Consider the following 21,001-nt stretch of genomic DNA (forward strand, 5'->3'; position numbering starts at 1 on the left):
CGTCCATGGGCAGCCTCCACGCCCCAAATGCTGGCCTCAGAACTAGCCCTTTCCCTGCTCTTTCAGAAAAACGAGTATGTCTTCACTGTGATGAAGGAGGAGAGCAACACGGTGCTTGTTGGGCTCAGGTACTCGCTGAACAAACTCTACTTCCTCTTCTGGAGCAGAGAGTTCTCCAACAGCTGGCAGACCCAGGTCACCTTCCAGGGCATCTCCTTAACTGACAACCAGTGGCACACACTTGTCTTGGCCGTGTCTGGGCCATTCTTCTCCCTAACTGTGGACTGCAGTATCCCCATTGACGTGTATGTATAGTAAGTGCAATTCAGGGGGACCTCCTGGGTGTAGGGCTGGCTGGGAGGAGGTGAAAGCTTTTCAGATGTGGGTGCTCTGCAGGCTTTGCTGTTGCTCTGTCTACTCCTGCCAGCTCACTCTGGCACACATAACACTGCAGAGAACCTGGATGCTTCCCAATGCTGCACAAAGGACAGAACTCTATGTCCTGTCCCTGGCCCTCAGGCAGGGAGTCCTGGAAAGCAGAGTCTTGCTCCAGCTCTCACCAGCCTGGCATTCTCAGAGGGTACCCAGCAATGTCAGCAATTTTTTGGAGGACTCTGCTCTCTTCCCCAAGTTTGCAGCCAGGCTCCTTGGTACTGGGGGTGACCTGCCTGCCCCAAGAGGAGTTCCACAAACGTCTCCTCCGGGGCGGGAGCACTGAGCCAATCCAGGTTCACGGTCTCCCCTTTTCTGTGCCATTCTGCCATGGAGTTACGAAGAACAGAGCTGGCTGGAGTCCGATCATGCTGGGCTAGAGGCTGTCAGTCACCCTGGAGAGGTGCCATGAGGCGGGCAGGGCAGCAGGAGGGTGCACTGAGGCAGCATTGGCAGGGTAAGCTGGGTGGGGGTGGGGGAGATATTTTGGGAATGGGGAGGTAGGGAATGGAAAGAGGAAGGTGTCTTATTGCTCATCTCATCCCCACCATATGCTCCACTTCTGTGTTGTGTTTGTCTCGTCTCTTTAGCCTGTGTTTCAGGCCAGGGATCTGGTGCTCTGAGCTGTGTTGGGGCTGGCTGGAAAAATGTCACCAAAAAGCCAGTTAAAAACAGGGTTTCATTGACAAATGACTCTTTTTTTTTTTAAGCTGAAATGCCTGTTTTCAAGGAGATTTTGAAAAAAAAATTCTAAATGTTCATTTGGAAATACTGGGGAAATTCCCTCTTGCTCTTAGTCCCCCCCACCGAAAAAAGGTAGGGGGAGTAAAAGTGTGGGAAAGGGGGGAGCCCTCCTAAAACTGAAACATTTTTGGAATCAAAATGAATTTTTTCTAAATAAAATGAAAAATTTCCATTTTCACTTTGCAATTTTTCATAGAAAAATGAAAACCCAAAACCGAGTGAAACATTGGACAAAACAAAAACTGTTCATTTTCTTTCCAAAATTTTTGCAACCCCTACAAAATGTATGTTGCCCAGCTCCAAGGCAAGATGGATCAGTTTGGGAGAAGGGCCTTTGGGTGCTATTGCAGTATAAATACTACATAACAATCACCAAACTGGCTGCAGGCAGTCCATAGGCTGATTGGCTCTGCTGTCTGGTGACTTTAGTGTGAGAAGGGTCCATCATTGGCTCCCCCTTTGGGGGGAAGGGCGGGGGCTCGGCTGTAGCTTGGCTGGCTCAGGAGGAAGGTACTGACCCCTGGTGGAAGGTCTGGGGGAGCGGGTGCCTTCCCTGGAGGGAAGGGGATAATCTGGGGCATCTACAGTGTTACAAATGGGGAGGGAGGATTTGGTAGGCAGATGTGAAGGGGAGCAGAGACAGTGTCAGCTTAAGTAATCTCACTGAAGTCCTGCATAGGGGACTTGTCATCTGAAAAGTCGCCGAATGTTCTGTCCAGATCAGAGTCAAAACAGCCTGTGAGACCTGGTTCTTCCCTAAAATCCAGAGAAAAGGAAAACCTTTAGTGCCCATCACCAAATTACCTTGTGGAACTCTCTGCCACATGAAATCATCACTGAGGCAAAAGTCTTTTAGTAGGAGTCCAAATATGAATAGCCATCATAGCCACTGTCTGAGGCAGGATCCCAGGCTAGATGAGCATTGATCTGAACAAGTCTGGCAAGGCCTGTGTACATTTGTCTTCCTAGCAAATGAGCGCTGTAATTACACAAATCTCCTTAGGCCATCAGGCCCAGGGTTGGTCTTTCCAGTCACCAGTGGATGCCATGAAGTTAGCTGCTCTGTGCTCATGTGCCTCTTATTGTAATCCCTCCAGGGTGGTGGATACACCGTTCCCCGCATCCTTGGCTGTGAAGGGATCCAGGTTTTATGTTGGGAGCAGGAGGAGAAGGAAAGGGCTATTCACGGTAAGTGTCACTAGTGACATGGGATTGGCTCGGTGTGCTCTGAGAACACGATTATCAGACACAGGGCAGGCTCTGGCTCATGTGGGCTCCGGTGAGATATGTTAGCAGTGGCAGTGCAGGGTTGCCCCCATCTCTGGGCCAGAAGCATCATCTGTTTGAGACACACTCCTCTCAGGAAGACTGGGCCCCGGTAGCACAGAGTGCCGGGCTGTCCTTTGGGAAAGATGGCTGCACATTTCTCAGCCGAGCTCCCAAAGGCAGTGGGAGGGGACCCCAGTTTAAAACCCCACCATCTGAAAAAGGCTTAGGAGCTCCCTGGTATGCTGGCCTCTATTGTCTCCCTCCATTAAACAGCATCTAATGGCCAAGGCAGTTCCTGAGCACATATTGGCTCCCAGCCACATTGGCCTTCGGTCACTGTCCTGATAGTATCTACACTGGGTTTCATTCCAGTTCTTTATTCATGAGCCCAGGCTTCCGTCCGGTGACCACAGCCCCTGCTTGCACCATAGACAGTACAGAGATGCCGGGATTGCTGCAGAGCGGCCAGTGCTGTCACACCCCTTAATACTTTGCAGAGTTCTTTGGATTCCTCTGAGGATGCAAGGCCTTATCCCTAATTCTCTGGATGGCTCTGCTAATGTGAGCAAACCCTGCAGGACTGGAGCCAGGATGGACAGTGCTGATCTGCACTGTTGTGGCTTCTCCATTCACTATTCTGGCAGTTACAGAATTCTGATAGAGATTAACATGGCTGCTTCTGTTCCCTGCTGATTTATGATTGCAAACGCAAGCACATTTCTGAGCTGAGGCCATGTGCTTCTTCCCATGCAGTTTTTGCCCCCAGTACAGAATTCAGCTGCGAGACAGCATGACCAATGTCACAGAACAAACCTGGAAAATCTGGGGTCACTTCTTAATAGGGTAGACGCCGGTCCTGCAACTGATAGCATGCGAGCGGATTGCTGTGCCAGTGTGGAGTTCCAGTGGCACCATTATGAGCACTGGGCACATGGATTTACCCATGTGGTTCTTTCTGCAAGACTGGGGCCTTATTCCTTTTAGGTATTTTTGGATGGTGCGCTCATCTTCTCCCTCAAAGACAATGGTAGATACCAGATTACCCTTATTTTTGGAACAGCAAGGCCAACAAAAATTCAAGCATTATTCAGTTGCCTGTTACTTTGTTTCACAGCTGGTTACGTTGCTGAATGAAAATAGAGTATGTCAGCGGTCATGTTAGTTACCAAATGCAAGCACTTAAGATCAATGAAGTGACTAGAGGGGGAATCTATCTGTATTTGCCTTTTGTCTCTCATCTTGTACTTAGACTGACCTTTTACTCTGTGTTTATACAGCACCCAGTACAATGGAGCACGGATGCATATTTATGACTTACATGCTTTGCACCAAGAGGCCCCGATTAGTAATGGGACCTTTGTGTGTTACCACAATATAAATCTGTGTCGATAATACCAATAATTGTAATAATAAACCTTCCACTGCCCATGTAATCAACAACAGCATAATTCTTATAGAATATGAGACCAATTTCATCACAAGAGAATAGCTTTCACTCTTGCCAATGGTATGATGGGGTTTTGTTGTCTTTGTTTTGGTCTCTAAATAATTTTCATTTAAAAGATGTTGGCAAACAGGGAAGTAATGTCCATTAAATGTATTTATTAACTGGCCACCAAATTTTATTTTGTCAAATTACTTATAATTCCTTTGAGAATAATGACAGGTTTCAGAGTAGCATCTGTGTTAGTCTGAATTCGCAAAAAGAAAAGGAGTACTTGTGGCACCTTAGAGACTAATAAATTTATTTGAGCATAAGCATTCATGAGCTACAGCTCACTTCATCGGATGCATTCAGTGGAAAATACAGTGGGGAGATTTATATACACAGAGAACATGAAACAATGGGTGTTACCATACACACTGTAACCAGAGTGGTCACTTAAGGTGAGCTATTACCAGCAGGACAGCGGGGGCGGGGTGGGGGGAACCCTTTTTAGTGATAATCAAGGTGGGCCATTTCCAGCAGTTGACAAGAACGTCTGAGGAACAGTTGGGGGTGGGGGGGATAAACATGGGGAAATAGTTTTACTTTGTGTAATGACCCATCCACTCCCAGTCTTTATTCAAGCCTAAGTTAATTGTATCCAGTTTGCAAATTAATTCCAATTCAGCAGTCTCTCGTTGGAGTCTGTTTTTGAAGTTTTTTTGTTGAAGTATTGCCACTTTTACGTCTGTAACTGAGCGACCAAAGAGACTGAAGTGTTCTCTGACTGGTTTTTGAATGTTATAATTCTTGACGTCTAATTTGTGTCAATTTATTCTTTTACGTAGAGACTGTCCAGTTTGGCCAATGTACATGGCAGAGGGGCATTGCTGCACATGATGGCATATATCACATTGGTAGATGTGTAGGTGAACGAGCCTCCGATAGTGTGGCTGATGCGATTAGGCCCTATGATGTTGTCCCCTGAATAGATATGTGGACACAGTTGACAACGGGCTTTGTTGCAAGGCTAGGTTCCTGGGTTAGTGGTTCTGTTGTGTGGTGTGTGGTTGCTGGTGAGTATTTGCTTCAGGTTGAGGGGCTGTCTGTAAGCAAGGACTGGCCTGTCTCCCAAGATCTGTGAGAGTGATGGGTCATCCTTCAGGATAGGTTGTAGATCCTTGATGATGCGTTGGAGAGGTTTTAGTTGGGGGCTGAAGGGGATTGCTAGTGGCATTCTGTTATTTTCTTTGTTGGGCCTGTCCTGTAGTGGGTGACTTCTGGGTACTCTTCTGGCTCTGTCAATCTGTTTCTTCACTTCAGCAGGTGGGTACTGTAGTTGTAAGAATGCTTGATAGAGATCTTGTAGGTGTTTGTCTCTGTCCGAGGGGTTGGAGCAAATGCGGTTGTATCGTAGAGCTTGGCTGTAGACAATGGATTGTGTGGTGTGGTCTGGATGAAAGCTGGAGGCATGTAGGTAGGAATAGCAGTCAGTAGGTTTCCGGTATAGGGTGGTGTTTATGTGACCATCGCTTATTAGCACTGTAGTGTCCAGGAAGTGGATCTCTTGTGTGGACTGGTCCAGGCTGAGGTTGATGGTGGGATGGAAACTGTTGAAATCATGGTGGAATTCCTCAAGGACTTCTTTTCCATGGGTCCAGATGATGAAGATGTCATCAATGTAGCGCAAGTAGAGTAGGGGCGTTAGGGGATGAGAGCTAAGGAAGCGTTGTTCTAAGTCAGCCATAAAAATGTTGGCATACTGTGAGGCCATGCGGGTACCCATAGCAGTGCCACTGATTTGAAGGTATACATTGTCCCCAAATGTGAAATAGTTGTGGGTGAGGACAAAGTCACAAAGGTCAGCCACCAGGTTTGCCGTGACATTATCGGGGATATTGTTCCTGACGGCTTGTAGTCCATCTTTGTATGGAATGTTGGTGTAGAGGGCTTCTACATCCATAGTGGCCAGGATGGTGTTTTCTGGAAGATCACCGATGGATTGTAGTTTCCTCAGGAAGTCAGTGGTGTCTCGAAGATAGCTGGGAGTGCTGGTAGCGTAGGGCCTGAGGAGGGAGTCCACATAGCCAGACAATCCTGCTGTCAGGGTGCTAATGCCTGAGATGATGGGGTGCCCAGGATTTCCAAGTTTATGGATCTTGGGTAGCGGATAGAATACCCCAGGTCGGGGTTCCAGGGCTGTGTCTGTGCGGATTTATTCTTGTGCTTTTTCAGGGAATTTCTTGAGCAAATGCTGTAGTTTCTTTTTGGAATTAATTTGCAAACTGGATACAATTAACTTAGGCTTGAATAGAGACTGGGAGTGGATGGGTCATTACACAAAGTAAAACTATTTCCCCATGTTTATCTCGCCCGCCACACTGTTCCTGAGACGTTCTTGTCAACTGCTGGAAATGGCCCACCTTGATTATCACTACAAAAATCCCCTCCCTTCCCACCCCCCCACCCACCCCCGCTCTCCTGCTGGTAATAGCTCACCTTAAGTGATCACTCCGGTTACAGTGTGTATGGTAACACCCATTGTTTCATGTTCTCTATGTATATAAATCTCCCCACTGTATTTTCCACTGAATGCATCTGATGAATTGAGCTGTAACTCATGAAAGCTTATGCTCAAATAAATTTGTTAGTCTTTAAGGTGCCACAAGTACTCCTTTTCTTTTTGAGAATAATGTTTTCTGTGTAGTTTAATAGGCGAAGAGTATAACAGCCTTGATTTATAGTGAAATGACAGGTGCATGGGTCTTATATTGGAGACTGATCCATGTGTCTGTTTTAGCTTTTGTTTCTTTTTTTTCAAAAGGGTTTTATGTTTTGGGGTTGAGTAAATGATGGGTGAGTAAGAACGTTGTTGCTTTTTAAAGACCATTTCCTTGCTTGGACTAGTAGCAAAGCAGGAGGAGAGAAGTCCCAAGCTCATATCACTTGGCAGGCAGGAGCAGGGAAAACAAGTTAGCTGGCTCTGCAGCAACTCACCCAGTCCTGCGCGTGTTTGGGCCCTGCTGTATCTGTGCTCAAAACACAGAGAGCCATGAATCCTCAAGTCAAATGATAAGGACTGTCCTGGAGATCAGGGGGTTCAGGGGGCCGGTCACAGGTGTGGGGGTAGAGGTTGTGCCCATCCTGATTACCACAGAGGAGGGCCCTCTTGGGTACCACCCCCCATTCCTGCCCTACAGCTGCAGCTATTGAGCACCCTGTCTTAGGCTGCACAGCCCATGAATGTTCCCAGCTGACTGAGAACCACAGAGGAAAGCGCTCCCCTAAAGAGCTGGGGAAACACTGTGTATGGGTATTGCCATCCTGATGCCCTCTCCCATTGCCAGGGGAGAGAGTCGTCATGGACCATGCCCCTGAGCAGGGGGTGGGGTTGAGTGTAGGTTCAATCCCCTACTTGATTTTGACTGGCTTTCTGCTGCATCAAAGCACACCCAGGACATGGTACAATAGCATCAGATTAAAGGAATTCTAAACACCTAATTGATCTTTCCCCATTTATGCTGTTTGTTCAGTCTTTACATTTCTCGCAGCTTGGGTTGGGAAGAGCAGCTAGTCAGTTTCATGCTGGGGCTCTCCTGCACAGGTCCTGTTTAAGTTACAAACCGTTTGTGACAAGTTTAAACCCAAACATATGCAATGGTGCCAGTTCTCGTGATTTTGTTGCTAGTCTTGTGATAATTGCTGTTCATCAGTCTGGGACACTAAAAAGAACGGCTCAAGTGTGGGAATCCCCCGCACATCCTCTGAAGTGAAGACCAATAAAAAGAATTAATTTAGCTTCTCCACCACACAGTCCAGCATAACTGACAGCCTCAACCACTGAGAGCATCAAGGCTGGAATAAGGGGGTGAGCTGCAGGGCCAGATTCAGGTGCATTGGCAGAGCTGTGCAGAGAAATGATCCAATGTGCCTGGGCTTGCTATATCAGCATCTAATCCAGAGGTGGGCAAACTACGGCCCACAGGCCACATCCAGCCCGCGGGACTGTCCTGCCCGGCCCCTGAGCTCCTGGCCTGGGAGGCCAGTCCCCGGCCCCTCCCCCGGTTCCCCTTCCCTGTAGTTATGCCGCCGCGCGGGCAGCGGGGCTGCGAGCTTCTTCTGCTCTGAGCAGCATGGTAAGGGGGTGGCGGTGGTGGGGGGGTTGGGTAGGGGGTCCTGGGGGGCAGTCATGGGACAGGGGACAGTTGAGGTGGGGGGGTCCCAGGGGGCAGTCAGGGGACAGAGAGCAGGGGGCGGTTGGATGGGGCGGAGGTTCTGGGGCAGTCAGGGGTCGGGGAACAGGGTGGGTTGGATAGGGCATGGGAATCCCGGGAGGTCTGTCAGGGGATGGGTGTGTGGATAGGGTTCAGGACAGTCAGGGAACAGGGGGGGTTGGAAAGGGGATGGGGTCCCGGGGGGGGCAGTTAGGGGCGGGGGGTCCCGGGAGGGGGCGGTCAGGGGACAAGGAGCAGGGGGGTTGGATGGGTCGGGGGTTCTGAGGATGACAGTCAGGGGGCAGGAAGTGGGAGGGGGCGAATAGGGGGTAGGGTCCAGGCTGTTTGGGGGGCACAGCCTTCTCTACCCGGCCCTCCATACAGTTTCGCACTCCAATGTGGCCCTCAGTCCAAAAAGTTTGCCTACCCCGATCTAATCACTGCTGGGGGAAAACCTAATTTTCATTCAGCTGTGAAAGCCTAGGAGCGTGTGATGTTTGGAGAGCTCTTTGTACATACGGGTGTAAGAGCTAAGTGTGGCGGGATGGATTCAGTCTAGCAGCTGGGCACTACACGCATGGCCTAGACTACTAGGGAGGGGGTTTATTTCACCATGTTAAAAACTGCAACGCTTCTGCCTCTCAGCTTCACCCTCTCTCAGGAACTTGACAGTGAGTTCCTTGGGACAGCAGAGCAAATAATTCACAACAAATGCATCCAGATTTAGCCTCTCTGCTGCTTGGTGAATATCTGTGACCCCTGGTGATTTTCCTTGAATGTATTAGTTATCCACATTTATTCAGCAAATGTTGCATTGAATTAGTTTTTTACTTTCTGAATTGACTGAGAGCGGGTCTCTCTCTGAGAATTTCAGAATTAAAATCTGAGCTGTGGTGGCCAGAAAGTCACATGGTATTGTGGCTGGATGCGATTGCAAGGACCTCCAAATACTTGTGGGTGGGGATTTAAAGTTAGTTTCCCACAAACACTCAAACACATGACTTTGAAATTGCGTTTCTCTGAACATTGATGTGAGTAAATCTCAATTGGTTGGGTGTTTGCAGAAAGCAAGCACACAGGGCAGCAAACGTGGCCAAAGAGAGTTCATTTAAATGTGGGAGCGAATATTGTTGGAAAATGAGTTATCATATCATAGAATCGTAGAACTGGAAGAGACTTCAAGACGTCATCTACTCCAGTCCCCTGCACTCATGGCAGAACTAAGTATTCTCTAGACCATCCCTGACAGGTGTTTGTCTAACCTGCTCTTAAAAATCTCCAATGATGGAGATTCCACAATGTCCCTGGGCAATTTGTTCCAGTGCTTAACCACCCTGACAGTTAGGAGATGAAATATCTCACAGCTCTTTTCCAGAGGCAGCTATGCAGTCAGGTGAGTTGTTAAAACATTAGGCAGTAATTTGTTTCCCCTGTCTCTCATCTCTTGTTGCTAGTTAGATAAATGTGTTGTCCTGAAACCAGCCTCATCCTTCACTGAAACAGCAAATACAACACTGTCCGCCCCAGTGATCTATCCCTGGAGACCTTCCCTCCCGCAGGCCCACATCCACAGGCTACAAATATGAAATAAAGCGTGCTTGCGACATAATGGATAACTTGAAAGCAAGAGAATGGCCTACAGCCACCCCTGTGATCACAGGGTCAGAACCATCAGCCAGAGCCCACTGAGTTCCCACTACTGGCTGCACAGGTGGAGAACTTGGTGAGCGACTCTTGCAAAGGAGGTTGTGGAGGGGGCTCAGATGTGGAGCATGCCATGGAGGAAAAGGATTGCTAATGGAGTAGTTTCTTGCTGCTCTAGGACACACAATCCAGCCAGTGGGAGTCACCATGTTGGGTGCCATTGCTGAATCACCTGCAGGACATGCCAAGTTCTTTCCTCTGGATGGGCTGTCAGAGCTCCAGGAAATAGGCCCCTCCAGGAAATGAGGGTGTTGGTGGGGGGAGGGGAGGATGAGGGTGTTGCAGGAAGGGAAGATTTGGGGGCTTGGTGTGAGGGGACGGAGGATTTGGGGGTTTGAGGGAGGGAAGATTTGATGGGTTGGTGGCTGGGGAGGGGAGTTTTTGTGGATGTTTTGGGAGAGGGGAGGATTTGGGGGTTTGAGGGAGGGAAGGTTTGGGGGTTGGTAGGAAGGGGAGGAGAGGATGGGGAGGCTGGGGAAGGGGGAGGATGAAGGGGTTTGGGGATGTGAGTATTTGGGGGTTGGTGGGAAGGGGAGGGAAGGATGGGGGGCTGGGGAAGAGGGAGAAGGGAGGATAAGGGGTTTGGGGGGAGGAGAGGCTGGCAGTTTGGGAGGACTGAGGGGGGAAACTTGGGCGTGAGGGGACTTCGGCTGTAAGGGTGAGGCTGCAGGGGGGGGTGAAGGGGCCTCGCTGTGCTGGGCCTTCTGCTTGTGCAAGGGGCTGGCGGCACTTCGGGGCCTGCCTCCCCCCATCTTTGCTGACAGAGTCACGCCCCCGAGGACAGAGGCCATTCAGGAGCTGGGTTGGGCTCGGAGTGCGGCTAGCGCAGCTCCCCGGAGGAAGGCCTTGGAGAGGTACAGCACCATCCCCGCACCGGGGCTCTGCCCCCAGCTCACCTCGAGGGTGACATGGTTTAAGAGCAGCCCTCGAAGGGCAGGGCAGTGGCTTGGCCTGGGCACCCCTGTGGGGATGAATGCCAGCCTTTTACCCCACACAGGAGTCCAGGCCCTGAGGCCAGGCGCAGGAGTGAGCAGGGCAGATGGGTGGGGCTGGGCTGGGAATGGGCAGAGCATTGGCTCCACTCGCCCTTTTCTGGCCAGTGCAGAGAGTCGGGGAAGCAATTTGTTGTTGAGACATGCCAGCAGTAAATTACCATCCCCTGTGTGCAAAGGTAGGGACCTGAGCTCATATGGTGGTGCAGCAAGGACATAATTCTTCCTCTGCATAGCATGGTCAGTCCTCTGTTTCAAGCTGCTTTTCCTTTGCCAAGCCGTTGGCACAAACACCAGGTTAACCCGTGTTTTTTCTGAGAGAAGTGGGCACAGTGAATGTCAGTCATGTATCTGAAGCCCACCCCTAGACAGAACAAGCCCTGCTGGCTGTTATGTATCCACAGGCAAGAACAAAGCACGCCCCTGCAGTCTCAAATAACTGGCCTTTTAGATTAAGGAAATCAGCAGGTAAGAACAAAAGTAGTCTCCAAAAGCGAGCACAGTGTGTGCGTTTCCTCTGTTCCAGACTAGAGACAGCTCTGAGAACAAAATGGCCAATGAACTCTACATGAATCTACCTGTGTAGTTTAGGTGTTTTACGCAAAGCTGAGCACTGCCGTATCTATGCACTGAGAGCCAGATTATTTAGGTGCCTAAAGATGCAGACAGAGGCCTAGTGAGATTTTCCAATGTGCCTAAGCAAGTTAGGCATCCAATTCCCATTGAAACCCATAAATTAGGTATCTTATGAGAGTTTGAAAATACCATTAGATGTATAGGTGTGTTTTGAAAATACCACTAGATGGCTATGTTCATCTTTATATCCCTAAACACCTTTGAAAAGTGTGCCCCTGCTTCCCTAACCCAAAGCAACTCCCATTGATTTCAATGGGCTGTGGATCCGGCTCTGAGCACGGGAAATGTAAAAGCGCAGTACACAGAAATCCAATGTCAGTTTGTCAGCTACACCTGCCATATGCTCCACTCATAGCAGGCTATGCTGTGGGTTGATAGGGAGCGAAGTGCCGTGTGTAAAATTGCTGACGCACCTGCAAGAGGAAGGCTAGCCACATGCACTGGAATCTGACCCAACATTTCCTTGCATTTTCCCAGACTTGCATGACACATAGAAAGTGACTCAGGCAGTTTGTTAAAATGTCAAAAGTTTTTAAGCAAATATCTTAGAGGTGTGAAAAAATATTGACTGTCCCTTATCTTTGGGACTGATGTGGTTTTTGAAGTGTCAGTGATTTTGTAAAGGCAAGGGGACAGTTGCCTGTGGTCATTCTTCGTCTCTAATTTGGCAGCGAGGTCTTTTTAAAGCTAATTGTCTCATCATTGACATTAATATGATGATGGCTCTAGAACTGCTGTGGATGGACATCTTGGAAAGCTAAGATGGTGTCATTACACTCTGACCCTCGTTCATGAATCACACCCACTCAGACTGTAGGAGTTTAAGGGAAATTCAAACCACAGACCACCACCGTGCCCTGCAGTCTTGATGGATTATTCCTACCTACATGCCTCCAGCTTTCACCCTGACCACACCACACGATCCATTGTCTACAGCCAAGCTCTGCGATACAACTGCATTTGCTCCAACCCCTCAGACAGAGACAAATACCTACAAGATCTCTATCAAGCATTCTTACCACTACAATACCCATCTGCTGAAGTGAAGAAACAGATTGATAGAGCCAGAAGAGTTCCCAGAAATCACCTACTACAGCACAGGCCTAACAAAGAAAATAACAGAACGCCACTAGCCGTCACCTTCAGCCCCCAACTAAAACCCCTCCAACGCATTATCAAGGATCTACAACCTATCCTGAAGGATGACCCAACACTCTCACAAATCTTGGAAGACAGGCCAGTCCTTGCCTACAGACAGCCCCCCAACCTGAAGCGAATACTCACCAGCAACCACATACCACACAACAGAACCACTAACCCGGGAACCTATCCTTGCAACAAAGCCTGTTGCCAACTGTGCCCACATATCTATTCAAGGGACACCATCACAGGGCCTAATAACATCAGCCACACTATCAAAGGCTCGTTCACCTGCACATCCACCAATGTGATATATGCCATCATGTGCCAGCAATGCCCCTCTGCCATGTACATTGGTCAAACTGGACAATCTCTACGTAAAAGAATAAATGGACACAAATCAGATGTCAAGAATTATAACATTCAAAAACCAGTCAGAGAACACTTCAATCTCTCTGGTCACTCGATTTCTGATCTCAAAGTGACTATCCTTCAACAAAAAAACTTCGAAAACAGACTCCAACGAGAGACTGCTGAATTGGAATTAATTTGCAAATTGGATACAATTAACTTAGGCTTGAATAGAGACTGGGAATGGTTGAGTCATTATAAAAAGTAATCTATTTCCCCATGTTTGTTTCTCCCCCCCCCGCCCCCTCAACTGTCCCTCAGACGTTCTTGTTAAACCCTGGATTTGTGCTGGAAATGGCCCACCTTGATTATCATACACATTGTAAGGAGAATGATCAATTTAGATAAGCTATTACCAACAGGAGAGTGGGGTTTTTTTTGGGGGGGGGGGGGAGAAAACCTGGATTTGTGCTGGAAATGGCCCACCTTGATTATCATACACATTGTAAGGAGAGTGATCACTTTAGATAAGCTATTACCAGCAGGAGAGTAGGGTGGCGGGAGAGAAAACCTTTTGTAGTGATAAACACCCATTTTTTCATGGTTTGTGTGTATAAAAACATCTTCTGTATTTTCCACAGTATGCATCCGATGAAGTGAGCTGTAGCTCATGAAAGCTTATGCTCAGATAAATTGGTTAGTCTCTAAGGTGCCACAAGTCCTCCTTTTCTTTTTGCGAATACAGACTAACACGGCTGTTACTCTGAAACTTGATCTCCCTAGTTTTTCTTCCTCTCTTTTCAGGGCTTGTTAAGACAGCTAGTCCTGTTGCCAGGATCTGATGCTACCTCAAGGATGTGCACTAACATGAACTTTAAGCTAGCAGTGCTCTCCATCCCCCCAGTACTGCAGGATCTCCCAGTGAAGCCAGCGAGCAATGAGGTGCTGAAATACCCTGACGGTCAGTAACTTGCAGCAGATAGTTCATGAGGTGCTTCACCATCGCGCATTAGCAGAACGTTAGAGCAGAACCTTAGTGCTGCTTTCTAACCGCACGGAGCCTGATACTAGTCTGATGGGAAAGCCAACCACGGTGAGTGGACTGCATAGCAAGCAGGCAAGAGTTGCAAGGCATTTAGCATCTCAGGGGAAGGAATTTTTGTCTTCCATTGATTTTATCCTATTCCTTTTCTTGGAAACTTGCAGAATCAGTCATGGAACAGAGCAATCTTGTGGGTATTTCTCATCAGGTGCCTGGGCCAAGCTTGGAAGGAATAGCAGTAGCTCATCTCCTTTCCCAGAACAACACTTAGTTAACAGCAATATGCAAGACAATGTATTTCCCTAAGCAATTTCCTGTAAGTACAGTATAGGAAGAATCTTATCTTAAAACAGTAGTATATTTAGAAGAAGGATAGTAAAGTGACTACGGTGAGGGGCCTGGGCAGCAGCAGACCCAGCTTCTTGTTCTGCTATAAGCTTCCTGGATGATTTTAGGGTGGGTATCTTTCTGAAAAGTGAATGGCGTGTCGAGAGAGAGAGAGACGAGGGTTTTGAGAGAGACGAGGGTTAAAAAAGGAAGGTTTTCTCCCCTTCTGAAGGTTTGTTTTGGCTTGTCATAACTCCAGAATGGCTTGGCCCAGAAATGACTGATTTGGTCTAATCTATTGGTCTGGGTAAGAGTTGACGCTAATGAATAGTCTTAGGATGGGGCATATGGAGAGAGGGCCCAACAGGATGATGCAGGGAGGAGAGTTGGCCCATACAGCAGTCCAGAGACCCACTCCTGAAATAAATCCGCCATTCAGTCTTCATTAGACTTCAGCGTGAAGACCTTATTAAATCGCATGGGGACAATTCAGGCCATTCATATTCATTGTGTCAAGCTGTCTGCAGACTCAGGCAGGTAGCACTATTGTGTTTTGCATTCTGTTCCTGTTTGGAAGGTGTTTGTCAGTCCCATAATAGCTACAACCTTAATTTTTTTTTTTTTTAACATGAAAGCTTAGGCTAGCATCCAGTTCTGGCAAGGGGTGGATTGGGTGGCAAATTCTGCAGAGCCCTGTCAATAAGGAAGCTGGTTTTATCCCTTGGAAATAGCAAGGGAAGCTGCGTTTCTGAGTCTGATCTTTGCGGTATGTGTCAGTTTGCAAACGCCACTTCTGAGAATTGCTAGGGAACAAGGCCCTGCCAGCAGAATCGCAGATCAGAACTGTGAGAGCTGTCCTGGGGATGTAATGCCTGTAATGCACAGTAATATTCTCATTAGAGCTCTGCTGTGTGGAGCTCTGTGGAAACAGGTCTGGGCTGGTCTCTCTTGCTCAGAAAACATCCCAGTGTTATTCCCTATGCTGTTATTCTAAGCACTGCTGTGGTTTTGTTTCCCCTCCAGGCTATTTACTATCATTCTAAGCATAGTGCAGCATCTTCCAGGGCTTGTGGTCCAGGTCTTTGTGTCCCCGAAGGGAATAGAGCAGGGAGCTCACTCTGGAATTCTGGGAGGAATCCATTAATATATCTCCATGCCTGAGTTTCCGCTGGCTCACACCAGTGTGATTCCTCAGATGTCAGTGAAGTTACCCCTGATTTGCACCGGTGTAAGAGCGAGGAGAATCAGGCCCAAGTTTCGGGAGTCGCTGCAGAGCAAAGGAAAGCCAGGCACTGAAAGCAGGGGGATCCGAGAGCACGCTCTGTGGCCGGTAAGGTGGTTGTGGCAGGGGGTGATGTAAGCCAGAAGAGGGGGGAGAGAGAGAGAGAGTAGTTCCGCCCCACCAGCCCAAATCAGAACGAGGTGACGCTGGGCTCTGGAGAGTTCTGCAGTAGGTGGCTCAGAGAAACTGAACTAGCAGCTGAATTGAGATACCAGGGGGAGAGCTCGGAGTAGGGGGAGAAAATTAAAAAAAGAAAAGTTTTTTCCACTTTTAAAACATATGGAATCAAGGCATTGCATAGTGATCAATATGCAAATTAAGCTCTTGTACATTTTGTATGATATCTCCAAATTTCTGGACCTTGGGCCTTAACAGATATGGACTAGATTAGGCCCTCAGAGCTGTGCAGCATATCTGCTGAGTCTGGCTTTGTCTTGGAACAGTGCCCTTGCTAATTGCTCCTGCAAAGTGGACATACAGTCTCTTTCTCGTGAGTGAAGGCCCCATTCAGCACAACACTAAAGCACATGCTTGACGTTAAGCACAGCGGTACTCTAATTGACATGAGTGGGGTACGCTGATGTACTTAAAGCTAAGTGTGTGCTTAGGTGCTTTGCTGGGTGTGGGTCCTAAGCCATGTAACCCACTGTGATCTGTAGGAGTCTCTACCCAATCCAGGCCACCCTATGCTATATGCTCTGGCAGGGCAGTGGTCTCCATTTTTAATAGTCTGATTTAATCTTTCATTGTATTGAGGGCATTAAAGGGACCTGTTTGCTTTTGTTTTGTGTTCAGAGGCTGATATGAAAGTGACTCTGGGATCCCGACCTCCCTGCACGAAGAATGAAAAGGCCCAGTTCTGGTTTAACGCTTCTCAGAAAGGGCTCTATCTATGTGATGGGAGTGCATGGATCGCCATGCTAGAAGGTAAGAGATCTGTGACTGGTGGACAGCTCTGCTATTATGGCTCACTTTGTTGCTTCTAGTGGTAGAGATTTAGATTGTGAGCTCTGTGGAGCTCAGACTCAGTCTTCTCATCTGGGAGCACATGTGATTGGTCTGACACTCCCGTGGACACATCTTATGGAATTAAGATAAATGTTATTGAATTAAGTTTAATATCTTGGGGTCTATTGTATTAAAAATGCAAGTGTGGATGTGTTATTGTGGAGCATCTACAGGAGACTGACTAGTACAATCTCTGGGATGGATTAGGAACTTCCGAGGGCTTTTTGGGGACAAGAAGTATGAAGTGGAGCTCCTAGGAAATACATGAGGTGAGGGCATTGCAACTCCCCACCTACACACTCAGTCTTTGAAACTTCACCCTGGGGGGGGCACCTGTTTTCTATTGATGACCTGTTACATGCGGGCAGTTCAGAGACACAATCTGGATTCTCCAGGAACCTACAGACACAGAAAGGACTTCACAGAAAGATGACTCAGGGCCTTCTCCCTGATCCAACAAATGGGCAGGACCTCTGGGCGACAGAGGGCCCCAGTCTTTAGGGTTGGAAGGATTTGACCATCTGAGGCCCCATAGGACTGGGTGCTGGTTCTGAGCTGAGGCTTCTGACCGTAGCAGAGACCGCTTTGTGGGGTATGGAAGAACTTCTCCTGCCATAGCCCATGGTAGAGTTGGGGTGACCTCTGGTAAACTTGTCTGTGTGCACATAGGGTCTCTTCTCGTTTTTAATATGTTTTCTGTAGAGTGCTTTTACCCAAAGAATAAACGTGCTTGCTTAGGAAGAGCTGTGTGGTAGCTTAATTGTGGCCAGCAAACACTATTAGTCCCTGGAGAGAAAGCAAGCAAGTGTGCTTAGACAGATTGTCTTTTCCTGGGAATAACACGGTGATGGCTGGGAATTGTTCAGCCTGTAGACACCCTGTTCAGGAAGAAAAGAAACGCAGGTCTCCACCCAAGAGAGGTGATGGCAGGGGAGCTAGGGGCCCTTGCTGTACCACTGAGGGAAAACACAGGTGCAGTTGCCCTGAAACGTGACAGCACCTAGCATATATTTGGTGCTATGTGAATAATAATAATGATGATGATTAACAAAAGGTGTAAGTATGGCAAGTTGAGGTGTTTTCTCTCTTTGTCTCTTGTGCAGGGTTGTTCTTTGCTAGTGGGTGTGTGAGAGCTCAGCAGAGGTACAGAAAGATTTTTTCACTGCTCTCCTGCCCTCATTTTTCATTCTTTGTGTGATGGGTTCTGTCACAGAGACTCCCCTCGAGAGTGTCACTCAATGAGCTGGGATACCACTGAGAACAACCCTCCTGCCAGAACAGGTGCCCCTCCACTCCTGTCTTGCTGAGTTAGACACTCCAGCAGAGACCCAAAGGTTGGACAACATCTCTCTGCAGTTCACTGAAACAGATTCACTCAGCCAAGGAGCTTCTCAGTTAACAGGGACTTTCCCAGTGCCCAGTGTTCAGCCTTTCTGGGAGCCTGAACTCCAAATAAATCCGTTTTACTCTGTATAAAGCTTATACAGGGTAAATTCATAAATTGTCCACCCTCTATAACACTGATAGAGAGATATGCACAGCTGTTTGCTCCACCAGGTATTAATCACTTACTCTGGGTTTATTAATAAACTCAAGTGATTTTATTAAGTATAAAAAGTAGGATTTAAATGGTTTCAAGTAATAACAGACAGAACAAAGTAAGTCACCAAGCAAAATAAAGCAAAACCATGCAAATCTAAGCCTAATACATTAAGAAACTGATTACAGGTAATATCTCACCCTCAGAGATATTCCAACAAGCTTCTTTCACAGACTAGACTCCTTCCTAGTCTGCGCCCAATCCTTTCCCCTGGTACAGTCCTTGTTAGTTCCAGCAGACATCTCAGGTGGTAAGCAGGGATTTTCTCATGACTGGCTTCTTTTGTCCTGCTCCACCCCCTTTTATAGCTTTGGCACTCGGGAATCTTTTGTCTGTGCTTGTCCCCACCCTCACCTCATCAGTGGAAAAGTACAAGGATTAAGATGGATTCCAGTATCATATGACATGGTCACATGTCACTGTAAGACCCCAAGTCTCCATTTTTCCTGGGTTGGCCCACACATACACAGGAAGGCTTGTAGGTAAATAAACCATTTACAACCAATTGTCCTAGTCTATGGGATTCTAAACCACCATTACTGGCCCACACTTTACATATTTACAATAGGACCTCAGAGTTATACTTCATATTTCTAGCTTCAGATACAAGAATGATACATGCATACAAATAGGAGGAATATATTCAGTTGGTTATAACCTTTTTCATGATACCTTACAAGAGAGCTTTTGCATAAAGCATATTCCAATTACATCATATTCACACTCATAAGCATATTTCCATAAAACATATGGAGTGCAATGTCACAGTATGGATGTACATATTAAAAGACCAAAGGTCAGGCTTTCTCACCTATTTAGCATCTGGTTGATTGCTTAGTACTAGGAAAATTCATCTCTAGAACTGCACTGCATAGGGTACTAGACTAGGGTTCAGAGTGCCTGGTTTCTATTCCCAGCTCTGTTATGAAATGGCCTTGGGGAAATCAATTCAATTCTGTGTACCCATCTGTAAACTGGACATGGATTTCACCCCAGCACTGTAGCATAAGCACCTCTCAATATTTAGAAATGGCAGCAACATTTATCTACTGCCTGCCTTCCACTCCTGCAGGAGAACTAGCTTGACTAGTTGTTTGTGTGTGAGTGGGCGGGTTGTGTGTGAAGAACTTACTGAGTGAAGGCAAATTCAATCATTGTAATGAGACTCACCTGCCTTTATAATGCATGTTGAGATCTAGGACTGAACAATGCTATGCATTAAGTATTAAATGGCTCTATTATGAAAGAGGTTTTACATATAGCTGGGGTCTGCCCAGTTAAGAGCTTTAAGGAGCAACTGAAAAATAATGCTTGCAAAATGCTTTGTACAAAGTATTATTAAAGAGGGTCAGTGACAGGGGTGGGACTGGAACTTCAGCTGCAGACTCAAAACCTCTCTGTGCACTCCTTTTAAGCAGTGTGATTTCAATGAAGTCTTGTGGTTGGAGAGAAAGCAGCTTTTAACATTCCTCGCATGCATAGGTGCTAAGTTTTCTTTTTCCCCCGGGGGTGCTCCCCCCTGCCCTGCTCCAAGCCCCCCCTGGCTCTGCCTCTTCCCACCCCTGCTCCCCCTCCTCCCCAAGGCTCTGCCCTCTCTGTCTCTTCCTGGCCCGCTCCAACCCCTCCCCCAAGGCCCCGCCCGCCTGCCGCTTGCTGCTCTCCGCCCTCCTGCAAGTGCCTCCCCCAGCTGGTGGGTGCTGAGCACCCACTATTTTTTCCCCTTGTGTGCTCCAGCCCATAGTCCAGGGATTCTCACAACAAATGTTTGGGTGGCCTCAGAGTGCAGCCACCAACTCTCGCTGGTGGCCGCACTGACACTTTCCCCCTAAAATACTTAATTAACTTTCGGAAAAACAATTACATAGGCACAGATTCACATCCAAATAATTGTAACGAGTATTTGTAGGGTTTCTTGGCAGACTCAATAACAAAAATCATGCTGCCTCCCCCTTCACTTCACCTCCCCTCCCTCGCCCCATGCAGGGCTTAATGGGTCTTGGGGCTTGCTGTGAACAGAGATATTTGTATATTTGTTAATATCACAGCACACTTAGTAGCTACCTGGGAGGCTATGAAAAGTGATAAGTGATATTAACAAACATACAGGTATCACTTTTCATAGATAGCTAGTAAGTCTACTGTGAAAAGTGATACTTGCACGTTTGTTAATATCACTTTTCTCAGCAAGCCCCAGGACCCATTAAGCCCTGGATGGGGATGGGGAGGGCAAAGTGGGGAGGCAACAGGGGCCAGAGGCGATGGGGGGATGGATGCAGGGCTGGGGGAGGCTGAAGGGTCCTGGGGATGGGGAGGATGGATGTGGGGCTGTGGGAGGCAGTAGGGGCCTGGGGCAATGGGGTGGGATGGATGTGGGGCCAGGGGAGGCAGTGGGGGCCCATGGTAATGGGGGTAGGGGTGGATGTGAGGCCAGAAAGGCAGCAGGGTCCAGGGGCGGGAATGGATACAGGGCTGTGGGAGGCAGCAGGGGCCGGGGCGATGGGGGTCGGTGATGAGCCCCACTGTTGCATGGCCAGAGGCAGGGCCTGGTGTCTGCTGCCATGCGTCCAAGGCTCAGTGCCCGAACCCGGAGCTGGGGACAGGAACTGCATGGCCGGAGCCAGGGATTGGAGCCCACTGCCATGCAGCTGGAGCTGTGGGTCAGCGCCCAGGGCTGTTGCCTGCCGCCGCACGGCCAGAGCTCGGAGGTGGGTGCTGGAGCCCAGGGGTTTGTGGCTGCAGCCAGGAGTCAGCAGCCGCCATTGAGTGGCTGGAGCCAGCACTCCCTGCTGTGTGGCCAGGGTCAGGGGTTGGCACCTGGGGCCAGCTCCCACCAC

The 21,001-nt window shown here is 48.2% G+C and overlaps 1 protein-coding gene across 1 annotated transcript in view; it reads left to right on the top strand.

Moving 5' to 3' along the window:
• The window catches only part of TSPEAR (thrombospondin type laminin G domain and EAR repeats), an 84,949-nt gene that overhangs the window by 15,931 nt on the left and 48,017 nt on the right, over positions 1 to 21,001 (top strand). The window contains exons 3-6 of the mRNA XM_027835070.3: positions 67 to 305; positions 2,274 to 2,364; positions 13,713 to 13,869; positions 16,355 to 16,486. Of these exons, the coding sequence (XP_027690871.2) occupies positions 67 to 305; positions 2,274 to 2,364; positions 13,713 to 13,869; positions 16,355 to 16,486 (619 nt within the window). The remainder of the gene's footprint in view (positions 1 to 66; positions 306 to 2,273; positions 2,365 to 13,712; positions 13,870 to 16,354; positions 16,487 to 21,001) is intronic.

Source organism: Chelonia mydas, chromosome 9 (genome assembly GCF_015237465.2).
Source record: "Chelonia mydas isolate rCheMyd1 chromosome 9, rCheMyd1.pri.v2, whole genome shotgun sequence".
NCBI classification, from domain to species: Eukaryota; Metazoa; Chordata; order Testudines; family Cheloniidae; genus Chelonia; species Chelonia mydas.